Below are 23,301 nucleotides of genomic sequence, written 5' to 3'. Positions count from 1 at the left end.
CATCTGACCTGCCCCTTGTCCCCTCAGTCTTTTTAAAATCTAACCCCATTTTTGTTCTTCTCAGCATCTTCTGTCTATCTTTGACTTCAGACTTTGTGAAGGTGCCTCCTACTGCCACCACTTAACTTCCATTGAATCTCCCATCCGTTACTCTGCTATGGAGCTGAAATAAGGCTCCTTCATCCATTAACAAGTGTTTTTCAAGGCCAACGTGACCTTCTCTGGCTGCTACCAAGGCTTCTTGCAATTTTCATGTCTGTGACTACCGAGTTACCAACGATAAATAATCAATTTCTCATTGATTATTCTCTTCCCAGACATCTTTGACTGTACTTCCCCCCTTCTCAGCCCTTCCTTTATGACCACTCTTTCAGTGATTCTTTGTTATTTTGACTCTGTCTTTAGCCTGTTCTCATTTTCATTCTGTGGTAATCCCTTGGCAGTCCATTCCCCTGTCCATTCTGATAGCTCACATGGCCATCTCTTTATCCTTGACGCACTGTCTGGACATTCTAATCTTCTTCCATGGCTTTTATATTGATATGGTGTTCTCTTGAACTTAAACTCAGCTTTATATCAACTGGATTCTATTTTTGTCTTTTATTTTCCTTCCTTATCCATTACCAGTATGAGTTCCTTGGGCTCCTTGGCAAAGGAACATGGCTGGATTCTCACCAGATGGTCATGCCAGTGTCCAGACTCTGGAGGCTGTAAGTCCTCATCTTACCAGGGCTGAGAATAGGCTAAACCCTGTTCCTGGATTTAAACATCTACCCCACATTTCAGGAGCAAACCTCATGCCCAGTACCAGGAGGGATTCCTCAGTCTTACAGTCTAGCTCTGGAACTGGGACCTTCTCTGCCCAGTTCTTCTCACAGTTGGTATGTCCCTCTGTATCCCACTGAAGGAATATCAGTGTTCATGTGGTTTACATTTTGTTTCTTCAAGGGCGCATGATAAATCAGGTAAAAAAAACCATAAATCTCTGCATATGTACATGTACACAAACACACAGAGTTTGCTTAAAAGTCTACAACTTGACTTATCTAAATAATACAAGAAACATGTGAACGAGGTAAGATTAATAAAGCCATAAAGCCTCCATGCAATTCTACTACCTTGATTTCCTCCTCATTCTGGATGTAGCCTTTGGGCTTCATTCAGAGCCATTTAGGAAAAGAGAAATTATTTTCTGTGCAACAATGAAATGTCTGTTAAACCTAAAGTTTCATTCAGCTAACTTTAGAACAGTTGATCTTGTCAATAAAGAGGGTTTTCCTATTACAAAGGCACATCTTTTTGTCCCTTCTCTTTAAACCCTTTCTTGCTGCCATCTCAGTGAGTGTCTTTGTGTGTGTGTTCCAATACCTGATTCCTTTGTTTTGTGGTTGGCTCTTCTTTCCTTTCCACTTCACCTGCAGACTAGCTGGAGTAAATTGCTTCTCCTTGCTTCTGCCGACCCCCTTGGCATTGTCCGTTTAGAGTAGAGACATGAAGATCTCTATTATAGCTAGTCTGCAAAAGACATACTTTTGACTTTGTGAGTGAATACACAGTGACATTCAGTGCTACAATAGGTTTCATAGAAACAATTTCATCATATTGAACACAACTGTGAATTTACACTTGCTATCTTTGACTCATTTTTCATCTCCTCTTTCTCCTACTCCCCTCCTATCAATATACTTGGCTGACGCTCCATAGAAAAGATAGTGCAGTAACTTCATTCTTTCTACTCTTTCCCAGCTTTCATGTGATACCTTTGCATAGTTGTGCAGCCTGAGACCCCGTCATCACTTGAATCACTACTCCTTACTCAGCATCAATCTCGGCAAGAAATGTGTTTACCATCTGGCCAATTATCTTCCTGCCGTACCACACCCAAATAGAAAATGAGAAGGGGGCTCAAAAGGTCATGGGGTCCAGCATTTGCCCCAGTGCGCAAATGACAAACTTGTTTCAAGATGAAGTTGTGCAGGTCTTCTAATATACAAAGAGTTGTGGTCAATGGCTCGATGTCCAGCTGGAGACTGGTAACGAGTGGTGTCCCTCAGGGATCGGTGTTGGGACCGGTCTTGTTCAACACCTTTGTTGGTGACAGGAACAGTGTGATTGAGTGTGCCCTCAGCAACTTTGCCGATGAGAGCAAGCTGTGTGGTGCGGTTGATACGCTGGAGGGAAGGGATGCCATCCAGAGGGACCTTGGCACGCTTGAGAGGTGGGCTGATGCCAACCTTATGAAGTTTAACCATGCCAAGTACAAGGTCCTACACCTGGGTCGGAGCAATCCCAGGCACGGCTACAGGTTGGGCAAAGAAGGGATTCAGAGCAGCCCTGCGGAGAAGGACTTGGGGGTGTTGGCTGATGAGAAAATGAACATGAGCTGGCAGTGTGCTCTCGCAGCTCAGAAGGCCAACCGTATCCTGAGCTGCATCAAAAGGAGTGTGACCAGCAGGTCAAAGGAGGTGATCCTGCCCCTCTACTCTGCTCTTGTAAGACCTCACTTGGAGTATTGTGTGCAGTTCTGGTGTCCTCAACATAAAAAGGACGTGGAACTGTTGAAACAAGTCCAGAGGAGGGCAACAAGGATGATCAGGGGGCTGGAGCACCTCCTGTATGAAGGCAGACTGAGAAAGTTGGGGCTGTTCAGCCTGGAGAAGAGAAGGGTGCGTGGAGACCTCAGAGCAGCCTTCCAGTACCTGAAGGGGGCCTACAAGGATGCTGGGGATGGACTATTCATTAGGGACTGTAGTGACAGGACAAGGGGTAATGGGTTAAAACTTCAACAAGGGAAGTTTAGATTGGATGTAAGGAAGAAATTCTTTACTGAGAGGGTGGTCAGGCACTGGAATGGGTTGCCCAGGAAAGTTGTGAATGCTCCATCCCTGGTGTTGTTCAAGGCCGGATTGGATGAGGCCTTGGGTGGCATCGTTTAGTGTGAGGTGTCCCTGCCCATGGCAGGGGTGTTGGAACTAGATGATCTTTGATGGTCTTTGCACCAGGCAAGATGCAAATCAGCTTCCAGTATCAGCACTTAAACCTGGAGCACATCTACAGCTAGGCCAGGCACACAGTGTGTTGTTGGTGCTCCTCTAAGTAAGCTCCCTGGAAGACATTGACAAAATTGACCCTAAATTACAAGTTTAATCACTATTAATGAAGGACATTAGAAACAGGGAAAAGCTTAACCTGAGATCTGAGTGGGATGTATATGCCCTAAACATAAGCCAGTTTCCCAAAGCATTGTGCAGCAGTCCCCTCAGCACGTATGACTTCTTGGTTATCTCCAGCCTCTTCCAGATGGCTGCACATTGGAGGAACTTCAAATCAAAAACTTTTTCTGACACAGATAGCCTCTGCGTCTGGGTCCATCACTTAGATTCCTTTTCTTCCCCCAAGTGTGAAGATGGGATATCTGTCCAAGCAGTTAGCTGATCAAAGGCACAGATTTGTAATAGGCACTTTCTGAATGTGCAAATAATTATCTGAGTCCTCAAATACTTTGCTGAAACGGAGAAGCACTTCAGCTCTGTGTGGCTGCTGTGAGAAATGGTCTCAAGGTAAAAATTAAGTGCAGGGTAGACAAAACAGTGAAGCAGCTCGTTATTAATGTTTTTGCAAAAACAGGTATCCTAGCAAGTAGGCACACACAGCAAAAGCAGAACTATCATTTATATTTCCTATCCCATCCACAAGTTCCCTCCCTTGTTTCCTCATTGGTTGGGTACTCCAAGGTTTACAGCCTATTCAGTGCTTATAATCTATATGCTAACTGTCCCGCCTCTGTTTATACCTCCCCTTACTCAACTTTGTACTCCCTTTCCTCTCACTTGTTAACCACATCATTATTAACCACATAATCCTTTTCTGGTTCCATTTCGTAACTCTGTGGCAGACATGTGGTACCCCAACTTACTGTTTAACCAGCCTGCACTGGCTTAGTTTGTACATGGAGAGTATTCTTTTTAACCTCGGAGTGAATCTTTCGTCTAGAGATGACATTGGCTTTAACCACAGAGTGTGTCTTTTTGAGTTACTAGATCTCAAACCCTTTGTTTCGTTCCCTCAGTAACTTAGCGCCAGCCCCAGGATTGAAAACTCTTAATATTGCAAAGCCTTAACATGTCGTGGTTTAAACCCTGTTGTCGAGTTAGCCACACAGTCCACTCCCCGCCAGCCCCGCCCTTTCTTCCCCCCCTCCCCCGCTCCCGGAGGGATGGGGAGGAGAATGGAAAGAATGTAACTGCCATGGGTTGAGGAAAGAACAGCCCAGTAACTAAGGTATAACACAAACTCTACTGCTGCTACCAATAATAATAATGATAAGGGAAATAACAAGGGAAGAGAATACAATACCACTCGTCAGAAACCAGCCTGACCGAGCAGTGAGCCAGCCCTTCCAGGTAACTCCCAGTTACATCCCGGGCATGATGTGCTGTGGTATGGAATACCTCTTTGGCTAGTTTGGGTCAAGTGTCTTGTCTCTGCTTCCTCCTGGCTTCCGACTCACAATGTCCTGGGTCAGACTAAACATTTGAGCAGTAACTAAAACCATCGGTGTTATCAGTGCTGTTCCCAGGACGAAAGTCAAAAACACAGCGCTGCAGCAGCTACTAAGAAGGAGAAAAATGACTGCTACTGCTGAACCCAGGACAAATCTTGATCTTAAAGCTCTAATATTGGAAAGCCTTAATATTGCAAAGGCCCATCCCCAGTTATGCGAAAACAACACTGTTTCTCTCACAATACCCCCTTTCTCTTATTTATACTGGTTTTGGTTTTCACACTCTCTTTAAGAAATGACCCCATATGTCACTTCCATTCTGGATAACATAGTTTCACATTTTTTGTCTAAAGATACGTTGACCCAATCACCTTCACTTTTTTTTTTTTCATCTAAGGCATTTTATCAGTGTGGGTGATGGTCCCATGAGCATTTCTTTTGACAAAGTTGTTTGAAGAAGAAGTTGTACAAGTCTTCCTATATATGGTATTATGTAGCACCTTATAGCTATTAATATACCTGCTACTACAATTAGAGAAGTAAAAGCTGATACCACCATTCCTCTCCATTTTCCAAACCAGGATTCTAACCATCCTGGTCTCGAATTTTCACCCAATTCTTCTGCCAAGGTAGTGAGGCCTTGTAAGGCTCTGGTTATGGTTCCATCTGGTGGTGTATTATTTGAAATAAATGTGCAACTCGTAGCATTATGCATACTCCTCCTTTTTCAGCTAATATATCTAAAACTATTCTATTTTCTCATGCCATCCTGCTGGTAGCATCTAATTGTTTTGCAGTTCCTTTAATTGCATCCCTAGAATGACTTATAAACTTCTGTTGATTAGAATAAACATAATTTATCCAATCAATATTTATATTGATTGTAACCTACCAAAACACACACACATAAAAAAGAGAAAGATTCAAACCCTGTTGCTACTTGGTTACTAGCTTTGTGTTCATCCGGGTCTCCTCGAGGAACTCCGACTGAATCAACAGAGATTCTTTCCTCAAAGGCTGTTCCTAAAATACTTCTCTTTACTCTGTGCCTTGAGGAGTTTGTTTCCCTCTGAAATGCCAGGGTAAATGGAATTGCCAATTGAACACTTGCACAGGATCTCATCCAGTTTGGAGCATGTGCAGACCTTGGGATTTTTTTTTCCCACAGTACCAACCTAACTCTGCTCTGGGAATTTTTATCGCTGAGTAGTTTCCTGCATTGTCCTCAGTGAGATCTGCCTGTGGTTTTAATTCTCCTAGAATTCTCCTGGTAGCATTCACAGCCTGTCACGAGAGACAAGCTTTACGGTTACCAGATGCTGCGGAGCAAAATCAGGAGGAACCCTGATGTCTTTGTTTCACCAGGCAGCCTTTTCCTGGTACAGTGTGATTATGTACATCTTTGCTTGTCGGTCTCAAGTCCATCCTAATGGAAAAGGAACTACCTGTGCCACAGGTCGCCCTGAAGCACATGCATAACAATTGCTTCTATTCAAACTGTTCACTGTATATTTGACCCATTCTACCCAGGCATTTGTATTCCTATATCCTGTTTCTATTTCAAACATCTACTTCAAATCTTTAACTGCAATTACATTCACTATCTTAGGATTCTTTGGTGCAGTCCATGTCCCCACCGATGGAGGAATGCTGGTGTCCACAGCCTGGCCATATTTGTTGCTCTTTGGCTCCCAAGCCACTATTCTAAACCTAGCAATTGAATCCCCTCCTGTCACATCTGCCCCCAGGCCATGAACTTGCCTTACTTCCCCACCAGCACTTGCAACAACAAGTGCCACGGGATCACACTCTAAACCCCCACAGTCAGGTTCCATGTGACCATTAAACATCATAATTTTACTTTCTAGCGATTTTCCCTAAGCACTGGGTGAGATCCACCCATTAAAGGCAGTTGTAAACCAAACATCACTCCACCCAGGACAAGGTGATTCCCAGTATGGTTGGAGATAATACTCTGGGTATAAATATTTCCCGCAACTTACTGTTTAACCAGCCTGCACTAGTTTAGTTGCATAGGTTGTACGTAGATAGCATTCTTTTTCACCACAGGGTGTGTCTTTCATCTAGAGATGACACTGTCTTTAACCACAGAGCGTATCTTTTGGAATAAGTATACCTCGAACCATTTCCTTCATTGCCTTAGGAACTTAACCCCAGACCTAGTATTGAAAACCCTTCTTATTGCAAAGCCTTACTATTGATCTTAAAGCTTAATATTGTAAAGCCCCATCCCCAATTATGCGAAAACAACACTGTTTCTCTCACAGCTGGGAGTAGCTGGAAACACCACCACAGTGGCCAGACCAACAGTGTCTTCTGCCTGGAGAACCTACAAACAGGATCAACAGCATCTAGTGATGTAGCTGTCAACTATGGCATAATCAGGCTCACCTGAAACAGAGAGCACAAACAAATTAGATCTGCTTCTGAGAAGTGCTCATATACAAGACTCTTACAGCAGAGCAGCACCATGGTCCTCTCGCCACCAACTCTGGACTTCCCTAGCACTTGCTGGAAGTCCTGTTTAGACCATTTTGCTATGTGACAGTCTGCTTTAGACTGATACATCCACTCAGAGGGGTTTCCATGCTACCATGTGAGATACATGGTGAAGGGCTGCTGGCACACTGGCTTCACGTGGAGACTGCTTCAGCCAGGAGTGGACGTCGAGACTCCACACTGCTATGTGAAAGCTTTTGGGGGCTTTTACCTCACAAGTTTTGACATGCTCTTTCTGCCATTCTTCCTGGATCTTCTCCAGTGTGGTAACACTCTGCTGGTAACTCCTGCCTTTGAGAGAAATCACACTCTCATCTGATTAACACTGATTAAAAAGACCCTTTGCTGGAAGGCAGTACATGAAACCTGAATTGACAGGGACATCAGGGAGAAAGCAGCAGTAATGTGTGGGCTCAGCTATGGATGTGCACTGCAAGGAAATGCAGAGCTGCACAGCAAGGTGGAGGGTCATGCCATAGGGAAATGGTGGGAACAACCTTGGTAGGGCTATGCAGGCTTCTCCACTTCTGGTATGTTGGGCATGAGCTCCTGAGGAGCCAGCCCTGACACAGGACCTGAAGCTCACTCAAGAGCCAGGCCATGGCCACACCCCCTGCCCCAGGAAACACTCCCCTTACCCTCCAAATCCTGCCTTTCCACACTCACCAGAGCCCTCTGGTGTTGATTTCGTTTGAGCCAGCTTGAGGAACAGCTGCCAAAAATGGGAAAGAAAAGAAAGCTAGAGGAGATACGACCTTCATTGCCAACGGTATTGAAGCTCAACTAGAGAACATTGCCAGCCCTTCCATCTCACCCCCAAAGCCAGAGCTGGGAGAAGAGTTATGAAACAGGAGAGCTCCAAGAACATACACCCTTCCTCCTCCTGCCCCATGGCCACCCACCTCTCTATACCTTCTCCTGCTGCTTCTGTGTAACCACGTTTGTGTTGTGGGGTACGACTTGTTCCGCCTCATCCTTATGTCTGCAGCAGTGCTCATAAAAGCGCTTGGCCTAGGAGAGCCAACAAACAGGGCAGGAGCGTGTTAGCAAGCAATGAGTTGCTAATACAGCTCATGCAGGTAGCTCTGGAGGAAAACAGCCTCCAAGTGAAGAGGTGGCCATAAGGTGCCTGCAGAGCAGGGGACAGCACACAAGGCCCCCAGTGCCCTGCTGCTTGGGTAAAACTGACCTCACAAGACAAGCTGCTCTTCATTTGGCATGAAAAGCTCATAGCAATCGAGTCCTTGACATCCAAATCACTCTTATCCAACCGTGCAAGGCTGCTACCAGCCATGTCCCTGGTGTACTCTTCAGTTTTTCAGAGCACACTATGCAGACTTAAAAGTGACGGTCTTCTTCTTCTGCAGCTCTTCATGTAGTGTCTGCAGGAGTTGCAGCAGAGGAAGACCCTCATATTTAAGACTGCACCAGCGCTCTGCGTGTGTGTTAGCAGTGTTAAACCATATAGCAAGAAAGAGCAGCATGTTTGCTTTACCTCCATGGTCTTGTAGTACTGCAGATTCCTGGTTTTGTGAATCTCCTCCATTATCAGCTGTATCTGTGAAGACAACAGAGCCAGTGTCAACACATCAGTGACCATCAAAGCTCCACGATGGACTATGTGGCTTAGGAAAGGAAGAGGCACAAGCCAAACTCAGATGGCAGTAAGGACCTATGTCCACCTAAAGCATCTTCACAAAACCCACCTTTTATACTTCTAGATAAGCCTCCGCCTGTCTATGCAAAGGAACTCTATGAATGAAATCCACCAATATATAGTACTGTATCATCTCCATAGAATCTAGGAAAATTGGGAAGCCCACTCCCTTCTGCTAGGTCCAAACTTCCAGCAGTTTTCCCTCATCTTCTAGACAAAGGAATCTCAAGCCAGAAGAGGTTAAAAGGCTTGCCAACTTTAGAAAACCCTATGGACATCATGCAACATTCTATATATGAGATATATGCACATATGCTTTAAGACCATTCGTGGTTGAGGCTGGTGTCTCTGGAGCTGAGCCCCTGCGATAGCTGGCCCCAAAAGACACCCAAAGGAGAAGATGTGGCGGTCAGAAGAAGGAAGTCAGAGGTTCAGCAGCAGAGTTGCAGCACATAGGAAGGAGCTCAGGACTTCCCAGCAGCGGCAGGCATCCTTGAAGCAGTGGCCCCTTCCAGCAGGGGCCTGGGGCATGGTGGGAAGCGCGAGCCAGGATCCATCACCAAGGATGGTGATGGATCGACACCCTGACCTTCTTCTGATTCAGTTTTTGCTTTTCCCTGAATTCCTTCATTTTCTTTGCTTCTTTTCAAAGGGTTTGTGAAAGCTAGATCTGACCTTGTCCCACACTGTCTATCTCTGCAAAGAAAAGAAAGTTTCCTATATAGAGAGATTTATATATACAAATATAAATATATACATATATATATCCATACACACATACATGAAAAGACTCCGTTGCTCAAATCAACTGTTGTAGCTGACATCAAAGTGATCCCATAGCACGCCTCCATTTCCAGAAACATAAAAAAGCAGCAGGACTTCTGAAGCAGCATCCAAGCAGCATTGCCTATGTGAGGGTCAGTCCTGCTGGGGGCCACCTTTCACTGTAAAAAATCTAGTATCAAGAAGTTCTTCAAGCAAGCACAGTCACATCTGCCCCTCACCCCGATGAATTCAGCCGGGTTTCAACACACAGCAACCTGAAGCAAAGAGTTGCCCCAGGTTAGCAGACAGTCAAGCTGGGGCACAGAAAAACTGATGCTAAAAAACCCTCAGCTCACCCTGCTGAAAGTGAGTGGCCGTACCACAGAACAGCATCCCAGGAAGATCACTGAGGGAAAAATGAGAAGTGTAGTTCACAATTCAAGCCCCAGAGCTGTTTCAAACCCACAGCTATGAATAGCCAGCTGCTTCAACAGCAGAGCCATGCTGGGGAGGTTCACCAAGGGTCAGGGCAGCAGACAAATGTGGCTGCGGCAGAGAGTGGACTCAGCACAGGAGAGCAGAGTGCCAGCCCTCGGGGTAGGGATGCTGCCCACCATGTGTACATGGAAATGAAGGGACGGACAATGTAAGGTGGCCAAAGCATTGTCTTGTAGATGCTTTGATTAGAACTGTGGAATCATTTAGGCTGGAAAAGACCTTTAAGATTATTGACTCCAACCGTTTACCCTGTGCTGCCAAATCCACCACTAAACCGTGTCCCAAAGTGCCACATCTGCACATCTTCTAAACACCTCCAGGGATGGGGACTGCACCACTGCCCTGGGCAGCCTGTTCCAGTGCTTGACAACCCTCTAGGGGAAGAAATTGTTCCTCATATCGAGTCTAAACCACACCTGGTGCAGCTTGAGGTCATTTACTGTTGTCCTGTCACTTGGTACTTAGGAAACAAGACCAAAACCCACCTCACAACCTCCTTTCAGGTGGCAGAAGCATTGCAGTATAGTCCCTAAATCCTGGCCAGGGCCGAGAAAAGTCTGAGAAATTCAAGTGTTAAACATGCATCGCAGGGCAGACGAACCTCTGGAAGATCCCACAGTTACAGGGTTGATAATATAAGAACATGTATTTGCACATCTACCCCACCACCACCCAAATCATGTACATGGACTTGGGAAATAGAGACCACACATTACCTCAGAAGAATGTGTCACAGCAAGGATCATTTAGCTTAAGGTATTCGAATAGAAGTAGAGCTACGTATTCAAGGATTCAAGATTCTGCCTTCAAACAGTAGTTTGCAGGATCAATTTGTCACCAAACATGTAAAACAACTTCCTTTGCAGGAGTACCATCCTCGTTGCTGCATGCAGTATCAGTGGTGTCAGCTTAAGAGGGAATGAGCACGGTGCTAATGAAGTCCATGTTGAAGAAAACATGTTGATAAAACCTGCCCTGTGTGGGGAGAGTCTGCTCTGACTTCATGCGTGGCTCCAGCCATGCCCTGCCACCAACTAAAATCATGGAACCACAGCCACAAAATAAAACTTGTTCTGCAATCGCAGCCATAGCTGACACTTAGATCTGACCCTTGTTTTACAGAAGAGTGGTCAATTAATTCACCAGTTTATTCTCAAAGGGCTTTGACAGCCAGGACTTCACTGGCACCGCTCTCTGTGGTGCAGTGTACAACACGGAAGAGGTTTGGCAATAAAGAGAAACATTTCCAATTTGACCCGGCTCTGAGGCAAGATAGTTCAGTTCAGATCATTCCACAAACTACTGAAACCCAGGCAGGGACACCTTCCACTAGACCAGGTTGCGCTCAGCCCTGTCCAGCCTGGCCTTGAGCACTGCCAGGGATGGGATGTGTCTTTTTAGATAGGCACACACCCCCCGATCTAACTGCTTCCAGCAGCAGACAAACAAACACGGAGACAAACATGGCCTAGAGCTGACACCCTCTCTGCCGCTTTAAACCCACTCAGGAAAAGCCCCGAACACAAGACAAAGTGCTGATGAACGCCCCCATGGCGTGTAACAACCCCACAGACTCCTTCCCCCTCTCTAAGCTCACTGGACCACCACAGCTCGGAGGCCGCAGGGCCAGCCCGGACGAGGACCGGAGGAACCTCACCCAGAGCCGATCCCCACCGTCTCCCCACACCTTGGGCCTGCTCTGCAGCACCACCAAGTCGGGGCAACGGCAGATGCAGGCGGAAGTGGGGGGAGATACTGACACCACCCCCACCCGCTCCCTTCCAGTCAGCAGCACGGAAGTGACGTGAAGCTTGGAAGGAAGCAACGCAGAACGCAGCCCTGGGCGGCAGAGCCTGGCCGCTTGGCCTGGCCTGGCCTGGCCTGGCCCGGCCCGGCCTGGGTGAGGCAGGTCTCCTGTCAGGAGGGGAGCGGGCTTGGGGTAGGCTCAGATATGGGCTCAGACATGGGGCGGCTAGGCTCCTTAGTAAGGGCCTGGGGGGAGGTCGGACTACACGGTAGGATCTTGCTGGGAGGCCAGGCCGTTCCGGAAGTGTTTGAGATGAGGATCGGCCCTCCTACAAGCGCCAGTGGAGGAACAGAATCCTTTATAAAGTGCTGTGTGGAAGCCGGGCTCCTCTACAGGAGCCTGCAAGGGAGCTAGGTTCCCCTGCTGAGGACTGGATGGGAGGCCAGGATCATCTCTAGGAACAGGGGAAGAATCCAAACTTCTCTATAAGGGAGTGGCCAGGCTCCCCCTATAAGGACTGGCAGGGAGGCAAGGCTCATCTATGGAAGCCTAGGAGAGGCCAGGTTCCCCTCCACGGACCTGTGGAGTGACCAAGCTGTCATATAATGCCCTGCGGGGGGTAGGGAGGAGCAGGCTGCTCCATAGGAGCCTGGGAGGAGGCCAAGCTCCCCTAAAAGGACTGGCAGGGAGGCAAGGCTCAGCTATAGGAGCCTAGGAGGAGGCCCGGTTCCCCTACAGGGACCTGTAGAGGGGCCAGGCTCTGCTATAATGCTGCAGGGGTGGAGGGGGGTGGGGAGGCAGGCTCCTTCGTAGGAGTCTGGGAGAAGGCCAGGTGGCTCTCTAAGAGTCTGTCGGGAGGACAAGCTGCTGCTAGAGGGAATGCGAGGTGAGAAATCAAGCCCCTGCTACCAAGGATGGGGAGTGTGAGGTCTCTTCTTTCTACTTGTGCCGTAGCAGGACCTGGAAGTGCCATTGGAGCGAGGCAGCCTGTCCTGCACTGCCTGAGGCATCTTCAGCCACAGCGAGGCTCCAGGCTCAGCCTGGGAAACCAGGCGTCACTGACGGATGGATGAGACCCTGCAGAGCCCAGTCCCTCCTTGCAGAAGACATTGAATTTGAGGACCTAATGATCTTGAACAGGTAATGTCCATTCTCTTAGGCCTTGTACTTTTGCCTTGAGAAGACCCTTTGTTATCAACATCATCTGTAATTTATAATACCTGTGGGAAAGGTACATTGTGCGTGGGTCAAGGCAGAGGTGATCCTGACCAGGAGCCCATTGCACGTTATGGAGCTGGTGATCCCCTGAGCAGGCACAGGGCTGGTCTGCACTGTGCAAGCCCTGTGGCTGCAGGAGGAGCTTGGCCATCTCATGGTAACAGGGGGTTTATAGGCAGTGCCATCGTGATACTGACCCTTGTACCAGCTGCCTGGCCCTGCCTGTATCTGGAAATGCAGCAAGTTCTCATGTGAACTTCCTTCATGAATAATGCCGTTTTCTTGTGATGCTTTATGTGTTAGCTCGTAAGACCAAGAAGGAAGAGCTGTAATTTTGCCTGAAGGCAGGGTGCCCAGCATCTGAAGGGACATAAGATTTACATGCTACCTGTATCCCACTTCTTATTCTCTCTTATTAAAGCAGCTGCGGCCTCTGTGTCTGTAGGGGGAAGGCAGGAGCTGTGCAGCTGGTTATCAGAGTCTCTTGTTAGGCCCTTCACTTCTATGGGTGTCTGGGAGGAGGACAGACCCCTCTAGAGAGGCCTGTGAGGAAACTCAGCCTGACTCTAGGGGCCCAGGGGGAGGCTAAAGTCTTGGCATGTTCTGTCCCAAGCCTGTCCTGCTATTGAGCAAGTAGGAAGTAAAGGCTGAGCAAGGATATGCTCTTGTAGGCTTCCCCTCAGGAGAAGGAACTTGAACATCCTAGGGTGCTTTGAAGGCGTACCAGCCCTAGCCTAGACAAAAAAGTGAGTATGACATCTTTCAGAAGAAAGATAGCCACCACGCAAGTCTCAAAACTTACTCTTAAAAGATGTATGTGAGAACTAAGACTACAGCAGGGTCCTTCAGCGGAATATTTGTACACTTGGTCTTTCAGAACTGAAAATTGACACCGATTCCTTGGCATGTGCACTTTGCACAGTCCGTTGTAATGCAGCAGGAGAGATCTTTAAGCTCACTGTCATCTTCTCCGCACAAGGAAAGACACGCATTGGCTTAGACATGCACTGAAGTCACGCAGATTCAACTTGAAGAACGCATACATTAGCAGCTCCTGCTGCTCCAGAGTTAGTCACCTGGCACCAGGTTTAAACAGCTGAACTGTGTGCTGGTCCCCTTATCCTCCATCCCTGTGTCATAAGGTACTGAAGAGCTTCTTTAGCAATGCTGCACATGAGGAGATGAGAGAGACCAGCAGCCCTGCAGCACATGAGCTTCTGAATCAAAGCCATGATCATGTACATGGTAACAAAAAAACCAAGAAATTTGAGGAGATACAGACAGAAAATGAGTTTCAGGGCTGCAGCCCAACATTAATAACTAAGTTTATTTCCAGTGGTACATAGTCACAACAAGTCCAAGGGACTTCTTTTCCAGAAGTTAATCAAATGAGGGTGTGCAGAGCCTACCAGGCACGAGCGATACCATGAACCTAAAAATCTGCAAGCCTCTCATTGGAGAGGTGGTTGAAGAGCTGAGCAACTTCTCCAGATCCTCAGCAGCACTGCAGGGTGCAGGTTTGTGGCAGCACAGCCTCTCATTGGGTAGCTGCGCTGTGGACTGCTGCACCAGGCAAGATGCAAATCAGCTTCCAGTATCAGCACTTAAACCTGGAGCACATCTACAGCTAGGCCAGGCACGCAGTGTATTGTTGCTGCTCCTCTAAGTAAGCTCCCTGGAAGACATTGACAAAATTGACCCTAAATTGCAAGTTTAATCACCATTAATGAAGGACATTAGAAACAGGGAAAAGCTTAACCTGAGATCTGAGTGGGATGTATATGCCCTAAACATAAGCCAGTTTCCCAAAGCATTGTGCAGCAGTCCCCTCAGCACGTATGACTTCTTGGTTATCTCCAGCCTCTTCCAGATGGCTGCACATTGGAAGAACTTCAAATCAAAAACTTTTTCTGACACAGATAGCCTCTGCGTCTGGGTCCATCACTTAGATTCCTTTTCTTCCCCCAAGTGTGAAGATGGGATATCTGTCCAAGCAGTTAGCTGATCAAAGGCACAGATTTGTAATAGGCACTTTCTGAATGTGCAAATAATTATCTGAGTCCTCAAATACTTTGCTGAAACGGAGAAGCACTTCAGCTCTGTGTGGCTGCTGTGAGAAATGGTCTCTAGGTAAAAAATTAGCTCGAGGTAGACACGTCAGTGAAACAGCTCTTTATTAATGTTTTTGCAAAAACAGGTATCCTAGCAAGTAGGCACACACAGCAAAAGCAGAACTATGATTTATATTTCCTATCCCATCCACAAGTTCCCTCCCTTGTTTCCTCATTGGTTGGGTACTCCAAGGTTTACAGCCTATTCAGTGCTTATAATCTATATGCTAACTGTCCCGCCTCTGTTTATACCTCCCCTTACTCGACTTTGTACTCCCTTTCCTCTCACTTGTTAATCACATCATTATTAACCACATAATCCTTTTCTGGTTCCATTTCGTAACTCTGTGGCAGACATGTGGTACCCCAACTTACTGTTTAACCAGCCTGCACTGGCTTAGTTTGTACATGGAGAGTATTCTTTTTAACCTCGGAGTGAATCTTTCGTCTAGAGATGACATTGGCTTTAACCACAGAGTATGTCTTTTTGAGTTACTAGATCTCAAACCCTTTGTTTCGTTCCCTCAGTAACTTAGCGCCAGCCCCAGGATTGAAAACTCTTAATATTGCAAAGCCTTAACATGTCGTGGTTTAAACCCTGTTGTCAAGTTAGCCACACAGTCCACTCCCCCCCAGCCCCGCCCTTTCTTCCCGCCTCCCCCGCTCCCAGAGGGATGGGGAGGAGAATGGAAAGAATGTAACTGCCACGGCTTGAGGAAAGAACAGCCCAGTAACTAAGGTATAACACAAACCACTACTGCTACCACCAATAATAATAATAATAAGGGAAATAACAAGGGAAGAGAATACAATACCACTCGTCAGAAACCAGCCTGACCGAGCAGTGAGCCAGCTCTTCCGGGTAACTCCCAGTTACATCCCGGGCATGATGTGCTGTGGTATGGAATACCTCTTTGGCTAGTTTGGGTCAAGTGTCTTGTCTCTGCTTCCTCCCAGCTTCCCCTCCTCCCTGGCAGAGCATGAGACTCACAATGTCCTTGGTCAGACTAAATATTTGAGCAGTAACTAAAACCATCGGTGTTATCAGTGCTGTTCCCAGGACAAAAGTCAAAAACACAGCGCTGCAGCAGCTACTAAGAAGGAGAAAAATGACTGCTACTGCTGAACCCAGGACAAATCTTGATCTTAAAGCTCTAATATTGGAAAGCCTTAATATTGCAAAGGCCCATCCCCAGTTATGCGAAAACAACACTGTTTCTCTCACAATTCCCCCTTTCTCTTATTTACACCGGTTTTGGTTTTCGCACTTTCTGTAAAGAATTGCCCTGTATGTCGCTTCCATTCCGAATAACATAGTTTCACATTTTTTATCTAAAGATAGGCTGTTCCTAAAATACTTCTCTTTACTCTATGCCTTGAGGAGTTTGTTTCCCTCTGAAATGCCAGGGTAAACGGAATTGCCAATTGAACAATTGTGCAGGATCTCATCCAGTTTGGAGCATGTGCAGACCTTGGGATTTTTTTTTCCCACAGTACCAACTTAACTCTGCTCTGGGAATTTTTATCGCTGAGTAGTTTCCTGCATTGTCCTCAGTGAGATCTGCCTGTGGTTTTAATTCTCCTAGAATTCTCCTGATAGCATTCACAGCCTGTCACGAGAGACAAGCTTTACGGTTACCAGATGCTGCGGAGCAAAATCAGGAGGCACCCTGATGTCTTTGTACCACAGAGCAGGGAATAAGGCTGAAGAGGGACATAACAGGTTTTGTTTTGCCAGGCAGCCTTTTCCTGGTACAGTGTGATTATGTACATCTTTGCTTGTCGGTCTCAAGTCCATCCTAATGGAAAAGGAACTACCTGTGCCACAGGTCGCCCTGAAGCACATGCATAACAATTGCTTCTATTCAAACTGTTCACTGTATATTTGACCCATTCTACCCAGGCATTTGTATTCCTATATCCTGTTTCTATTTCAAACATCTACTTCAAATCTTTAACTGCAATAACATTCACTATCTTAGGATTCTTTGGTGGAGTCCATGTTCCCACCGATGGAGGAATGCTAGTGTCCACAGCCTGGCCATATTTGTTGCTCTTTGGCTCCCAAGCCACTATTCTAAACGTAGCAATTGAATCCCCTCCTGTCACATATGCCCCCAGGCCATGAACTTGCCTTACTTCCCCACCAGCACTTGCAACAAGTGCTACGGAACCACACTCTAAACCCCCACAGTCAGGTTCCATGTGACCATTAAACATCATAATTTTACTTTCTAGCGATTTTCCCTAAGCACTGGGTGAGATCCACCCATTAAAGGCAGTTGTAAACCAAACATCACTCTACCCAGGACAAGGTGATTCCCAGTATGGTTGGAGATAATACTCTGGGTATGAATATTTCCCGCAACTTACTGTTTAACCAGCCTGCACTAGTTTAGTTGCATAGGTTGTACGTAGATAGCATTCTTTTTCACCACAGGGTGTGTCTTTCATCTAGAGATGACACTGTCTTTAACCACAGAGCGTGTCTTTTGGAATAAGTATACCTCGAACCATTTCCTTCATTGCCTTAGGAACTTAACCCCAGACCTAGTATTGAAAACCCTTCTTATTGCAAAGCCTTACTATTGATCTTAAAGCTTAATATTGTAAAGCCCCATCCCCAATTATGCGAAAACAACACTGTTTCTCTCACAGCTGGGAGTAGCTGGAAACACCACCACAGTGGCCAGACCAACAGTGTCTTCTGCCTGGAGAACCTACAAACAGGATCAACAGCATCTAGTGATGTAGCTGTCAACTGTGGCATTATCAGGCTCACCTGAAACAGAGAGCACAAACAAATTAGATCTGCTTCTGAGAAGTGCTCATATACAAGACTCTACACATGACAGAAACACTGGCCACCTGTGTTAAAGGGATGGGAGGCAGTGGTGGATGAGGCTGCAAGAGATGTCTTGATTCTATGATTCTATGATTTGTCGAACAACCAAAGCATTTTAGCAAGTTCCGTCACTAAGTGCCACAGGGAATCATATAGCCCATGGTGCTGAATCAGGGAAAGGCCCAAACTGCAGAGAATGGTGGGATCCCAAGCTTGGGCATCCTTAACCTCCAGAAATGCCTACATACAGGGTTTCGATCAGAACTTCTTATTGAAACCTTATCTCCAAAGTCAGAGTCCAGCTTCCCAGGAGATTTCAGGGGGGACCGGACTTCACCTAAACCGATTCCCGTTAGACAGCTAAAGCTCGTGATCTGATGAGGAAGAGCAGAAGCAGAGTTCTTCTGTGGAGCCAGAAGCAACATAAAGCAAGTAATTCTGGCACACTGGTCGGGGTGGGTAGAGGTGCCCTCCTGCACAGTAGAAAAGACAGAGCTGAGGATCTGCGTGGCTCTGGGACTCCCAATGCCCTGGCTCTGTGCTCCCCAGCTGCACTCCCAGAGCTGGTGGGAAGGCAAGAGGTTAGGCCAGCCTGGGCTTTACGGAGACCTGATACCAAGGCACGTCATGGTGGGCTGACACAAAGCCAGAGGGCATTGCGGAAATAGTTGATCCGCTCGCACTCCTGGGTCTCAAAGAACTGAAACGACACAGACAAACCGGCCCTGTAAGAAGATAGCAAGTCTCCTCTATTCTGATCTCTTCTCATCCCACTACAAAGATCTCTGTCCACAGCAAGGAACAGGTGATGTTAGTCTTCTGCACGAAACACGGTAACCATGAGTCATAGAATCATAGAACCAACTAGGTTGGAAAAGACCTCGTCCAGAGAAGAAGTCATCCCTTTACACACCCAGGTACTTCAAAGATGAGTGTTTAGGTCAGGAAAGTCTGCAGGACCGATGTGGAAGAGGTCACTCAGCACACCACTACCTCTGCGGAGACGAAGCCAGCTTCCTGAAGGCACTGCATGTTCCCTAGGTACCCCATGGTCCTGCAGTCCCAGCTGACTTCTCTCCCACAACTATGGAGCAATAAAAAAGCATTGGGGATCTATGAAAGCAAAGTGTCTTGACTGGTTTGTCTTCTCTCTCTTTCCTGCCCATCCCTTTTCCAAGCAGCTTTAAGCCCATATCTTTTGAAATGTGCTGTCTGGTATAGCTCAATTTCATGAGCCTGAAAGACGTCCTTTCATCCCACATGTACATATGCACTTGTTATCACTTACTGTTTGCAAGCTTGCAGCAGACATGGGATAAAACCGCAACCTCTGCAGTTCCTGTCCATAGAATAAGAGAATCATAGAATAGTTAGTGTTGGAAAGTACCTTAAGATCATCTAGTTCCAACCCTCCTGCCATGGGCAGGGACACCTCACACTAAACCATGTCACCCAAGACTGCGTCCAACCTGGCCTTGAACGCTGCCAGGGACGGAGCATTCACAGCTTCCTTGGGCAACCCATTCCAGTGCCTCATCACCTTCACAGTAGAGAAATTCTTCCTTGTATCTAACCTAAACTTCTCCTGTGTAAGTTTGAAGCCATTACCCCTTGTCCTTTCACTACAGTCCCTAATGAAGAGTCCCTCCCCAGCATCCTTGTAGGCCCTTTTCAGATACTGGAAGCTGCTAGGAGGCCTCCACGCAGCCTTCTCTTCTCCAGAATGAACAGCTGCAACTTTCTCAGCCTGTCTTCCTATGGGAGGTGCTCCAGCCTCCTTGTCATCCTCATAGTCCTCCTCTGGACTAGCCCCAACAGCTCCACGTCCTTTTTATGATGAGGACAACAGAACTGTATGCAGTACTCCAAGTGAGGTCTCACGAGAGCAAAGTAGAGGTGCCGGATCACCTCCTTCGACCCTTGGTTACGCATCACAGACAGATAATGAGACACGTGTCGGCAGCAGAGCAGCATTTTGGTCCTCTCGCCACCAACTCTGGACTTCCCTAGCACTTGCTGGAAGTCCTGTTTAGACCATTTTGCTATGTGACAGTCTGCTTTAGACTGATACATCCACTCAGAGGGGTTCCCATGCTACCATGTGAGATACATGGTGAAGGGCTGCTGGCACACTGGCTTCACGTGGAGACTGCTTCAGCCAGCTTGCACCCCAGTGTGCCAGCACCTTCCACTGCAAACTCATTTAAAGTCCTTCACAGTTTCAGAGTCTGCTAGGTGGTGTCGTGGCTGTAGGACACACTGGCCTTAAGTCACTGAGTACCCAGGGATGACAACGGATATCCAGGATAATGACCACACCAAACGCACAAGCAGGTTAATGGGCCAAAAGGTCACTACTTTGATTCTGTTAATTTGAAAAGGTAGTGGAAGGAAAAATAAGACAAAAAAAATTAGTGGAAACCTTGAAGTGCTGGAACCTTAAATGCAGAAGGCAAGCTGAAGACACACACCGGGTTAGCTGCAACACGTCCTGCTGCATCACTGCCAGGGCAGCACAGAGAAGGCAGATCTGTGCCATCCCGGACCTCTGCAGTCAGGAGTGGACGTCAAGAGGACCACACTGCTATGTGAAAGCTTTTGGGGGCTTTTACCTCACAAGCTTTGACATGCTCTTTCTGCCATTCTTCCCGGATCTTCTCCAGTGTGGTAACGCTCTGCTGGTAACTCCTGCCTTTGAGAGAAATCACACTCTCATCTGATTAACACTGATTAAAAAGACCCTTTGCTGGAAGGCAGTACATGAAACCTGAATTGACAGGGACGTCAGGGAGAAAGCAGCAGTAATGTTTGGGCTCAGCTATGGATGTGCACTGCAAAGAAGTGCAGAGCTGCGCAGCAAGGTGGAGGGTCATGCCACAGGGAAATGGTGGGAACAACCTTGGTAGGGCTATGCAGGCTTCTGCACTTCTGCTATGTTGGGCATAAGTTTCTGAGGAGCCAGCCCTGACACAGGACCTGAAGCTCACTCAAGAGCCAGGCCATGGCCACACACCCCCCTGCCCCAGGAAACATTCCCCTCATCCTTCAAATCCTGCCTTTCCACACTCACCAGAGCCCTCTGGTGTTGATTTCGTTTGAGCCAGCTTGAGGAACAGCTGCCAAAACTGGGAAAGAGAAGAAAGCTAGAGGAGATATGACCTTCATCGCCAATGGTATTGAAGCTGAACTAGAGAACATTGCCAGCCCTTCCATCTCACCCCCAAAGCCAGAGCTGGGAGAAGAGTTATGAAGCAGGAGAGCTTCAAGAACATACATCCTTCCTCCTCCTGTCCCATGGCCACCCATCTCTCTATACCTTCTCCTGCTGCTTCTGTGTAACCACGTTTGTGTTGTGAGGTACGGCTTGTTCCGCCTCATCCTTATGTCTGCAGCAGTGCTCATAAAAGCGCTTGGCCTAGGAGAGCCAACAAACAGGGCAGGAGCGTGTTAGCAAGCAATGAGTTGCTAATACAGCTCATGCAGGTAGCTCTGGAGGAAAACAGCCTCCAAGTGAAGAGGTGGCCACAGGGTGCCTGCAGAGCAGGGGACAGCACACAAGGCCCCCAGTGCCCTCCTGCTTGAGTAAAACTGACTTCTTCATTTGGCATGAAAAGCTCATAGCAATCGAGTCCTTGACATCCAAATCACTCTTGTCCAACCATGCAAGGCTGCTACCAGCCATGTCCCTGGTGTACTCTTCAGTTTTTCAGAGCACACTATACAGACTTACAAGTGACGGTCTTCTTCTTCTGCAGCTCTTGATGTAGTGTCTGCAGGAGTTGCAGCAGAGGAAGACCCTCATATTTAAGACTGCACCAGCGCTCTGCGTGTGTGTTAGCAGTGTTAAACCATATAGCAAGAAAGAGCAGCATGTTTGCTTTACCTCCATGGTCTTGTAGTACTGCAGATTCCTGGTTTTGTGAATCGCCTCCATTATCAGCTGTATCTGTGAAGACAACAGAGCCAGTGTCAACACATCAGTGACCATCAAAGCTCCACGATGGACTATGTGGCTTAGGAGAGGAAGAGGCACAGGCCAACTCAGATGGCCGTAAGGACCTATGTCCACCTAAAGCATCTTCACAAAACCCACCTTTTATACTTCTAGATAAGCCTCCGCCTGTCTATGCAAAGGAACTCTATGAATGAAATCCACCAATATATAGTACTGTATCATCTCCATAGAAACTAGGAAAATTGGGAAGCCCACTCCCTTCTGCTAGGTCCAAACTTCCAGCAGTTTTCCCTCATCTTCTAGACAAAGGAATCTCAAGCCAGAAGAGGTTAAAAGGCTTGCCAACTTTAGAAAACCCTATGGACATCATGCAACATTCTATATATGAGATATATGCACATATGCTTTAAGACCATTCGTGGTTGAGGCTGGTGTCTCTGGAGCTGAGCCCCTGCGATAGCTGGCCCCAAAAGACACCCAAAGGAGAAGATGTGGCGGTCAGAAGAAGGAAGTCAGAGGTTCAGCAGCAGAGTTGCAGCACATAGGAAGGAGCTCAGGACTTCCCAGCAGCGGCAGGCATCCTTGAAGCAGTGGCCCCTTCCAGCAGGGGCCTGGGGCATGGTGGGAAGCGCGAGCCAGGATCCATCACCAAGGATGGTGATGGATCGACACCCTGACCTTCTTCTGATTCAGTTTTTGCTTTTCCCTGAATTCCTTCATTTTCTTTGCTTCTTTTCAAAGGGTTTGTGAAAGCTAGATCTGACCTTGTCCCACACTGTCTATCTCTGCAAAGAAAAGAAAGTTTCCTATATATAGAGATTTATATATACAAATATAAATATATACATATATATATCCATACACACATACATGAAAAGACTCCGTTGCTCAAATCAACTGTTGTAGCTGACATCAAAGTGATCCCATAGCACGCCTCCATTTCCAGAAACATAAAAAAGCAGCAGGACTTCTGAAGCGGCATCCAAGCAGCATTGCCTATGTGAGGGTCAGTCCTGCTGGGGGCCACCTTTCACTGTAAAAAATCTAGTATCAAGAAGTTCTTCAAGCAAGCACAGTCACATCTGCCCCTCACCCCGATGAATTCAGCCGGGTTTCAACACACAGCAACCTGAAGCAAAGAGTTGCCCCAGGTTAGCAGACAGTCAAGCTGGGGCACAGAAAAACTGATGCTAAAAAACCCTCAGCTCACCCTGCTGAAAGTGAGTGGCCGTACCACAGAACAGCATCCCAGGAAGATCACTGAGGGAAAAATGAGAAGTGTAGTTCACAATTCAAGCCCCAGAGCTGTTTCAAACCCACAGCTATGAATAGCCAGCTGCTTCAACAGCAGAGCCATGCTGGGGAGGTTCACCAAGGGTCAGGGCAGCAGACAAATGTGGCTGCGGCAGAGAGTGGACTCAGCACAGGAGAGCAGAGTGCCAGCCCTCGGGGTAGGGATGCTGCCCACCATGTGTACATGG

At 47.2% G+C, this 23,301-nt stretch overlaps 1 protein-coding gene across 1 annotated transcript; it reads right to left on the bottom strand.

Moving 5' to 3' along the window:
* Positions 1 to 17,667: 17,667 nt before the first annotated feature.
* Positions 17,668 to 21,982, bottom strand: LOC308231677 (uncharacterized protein). Its single transcript, XM_080637339.1, has 6 exons — positions 21,749 to 21,982; positions 21,182 to 21,280; positions 20,936 to 20,990; positions 20,478 to 20,557; positions 19,774 to 19,959; positions 17,668 to 18,676 (listed from the first exon to the last, which is right to left on the bottom strand). Exons 1-6 carry the CDS (start codon positions 21,851 to 21,853, stop codon positions 18,491 to 18,493), a joined length of 711 nt encoding a protein of 236 aa, XP_080493465.1. The 5' UTR covers positions 21,854 to 21,982; the 3' UTR covers positions 17,668 to 18,490.
* Positions 21,983 to 23,301: the final 1,319 nt, after the last annotated feature.

The sequence above is a fragment of the Psittacula echo genome (assembly GCF_963264785.1).
Source record: "Psittacula echo genome assembly, chromosome: Z".
NCBI lineage: Eukaryota > Metazoa > Chordata > Aves > Psittaciformes > Psittacidae > Psittacula > Psittacula echo.
Note: the sequence above shows the minus strand (reverse complement) of the source record. Positions and strands in the feature narration are given on the sequence as shown.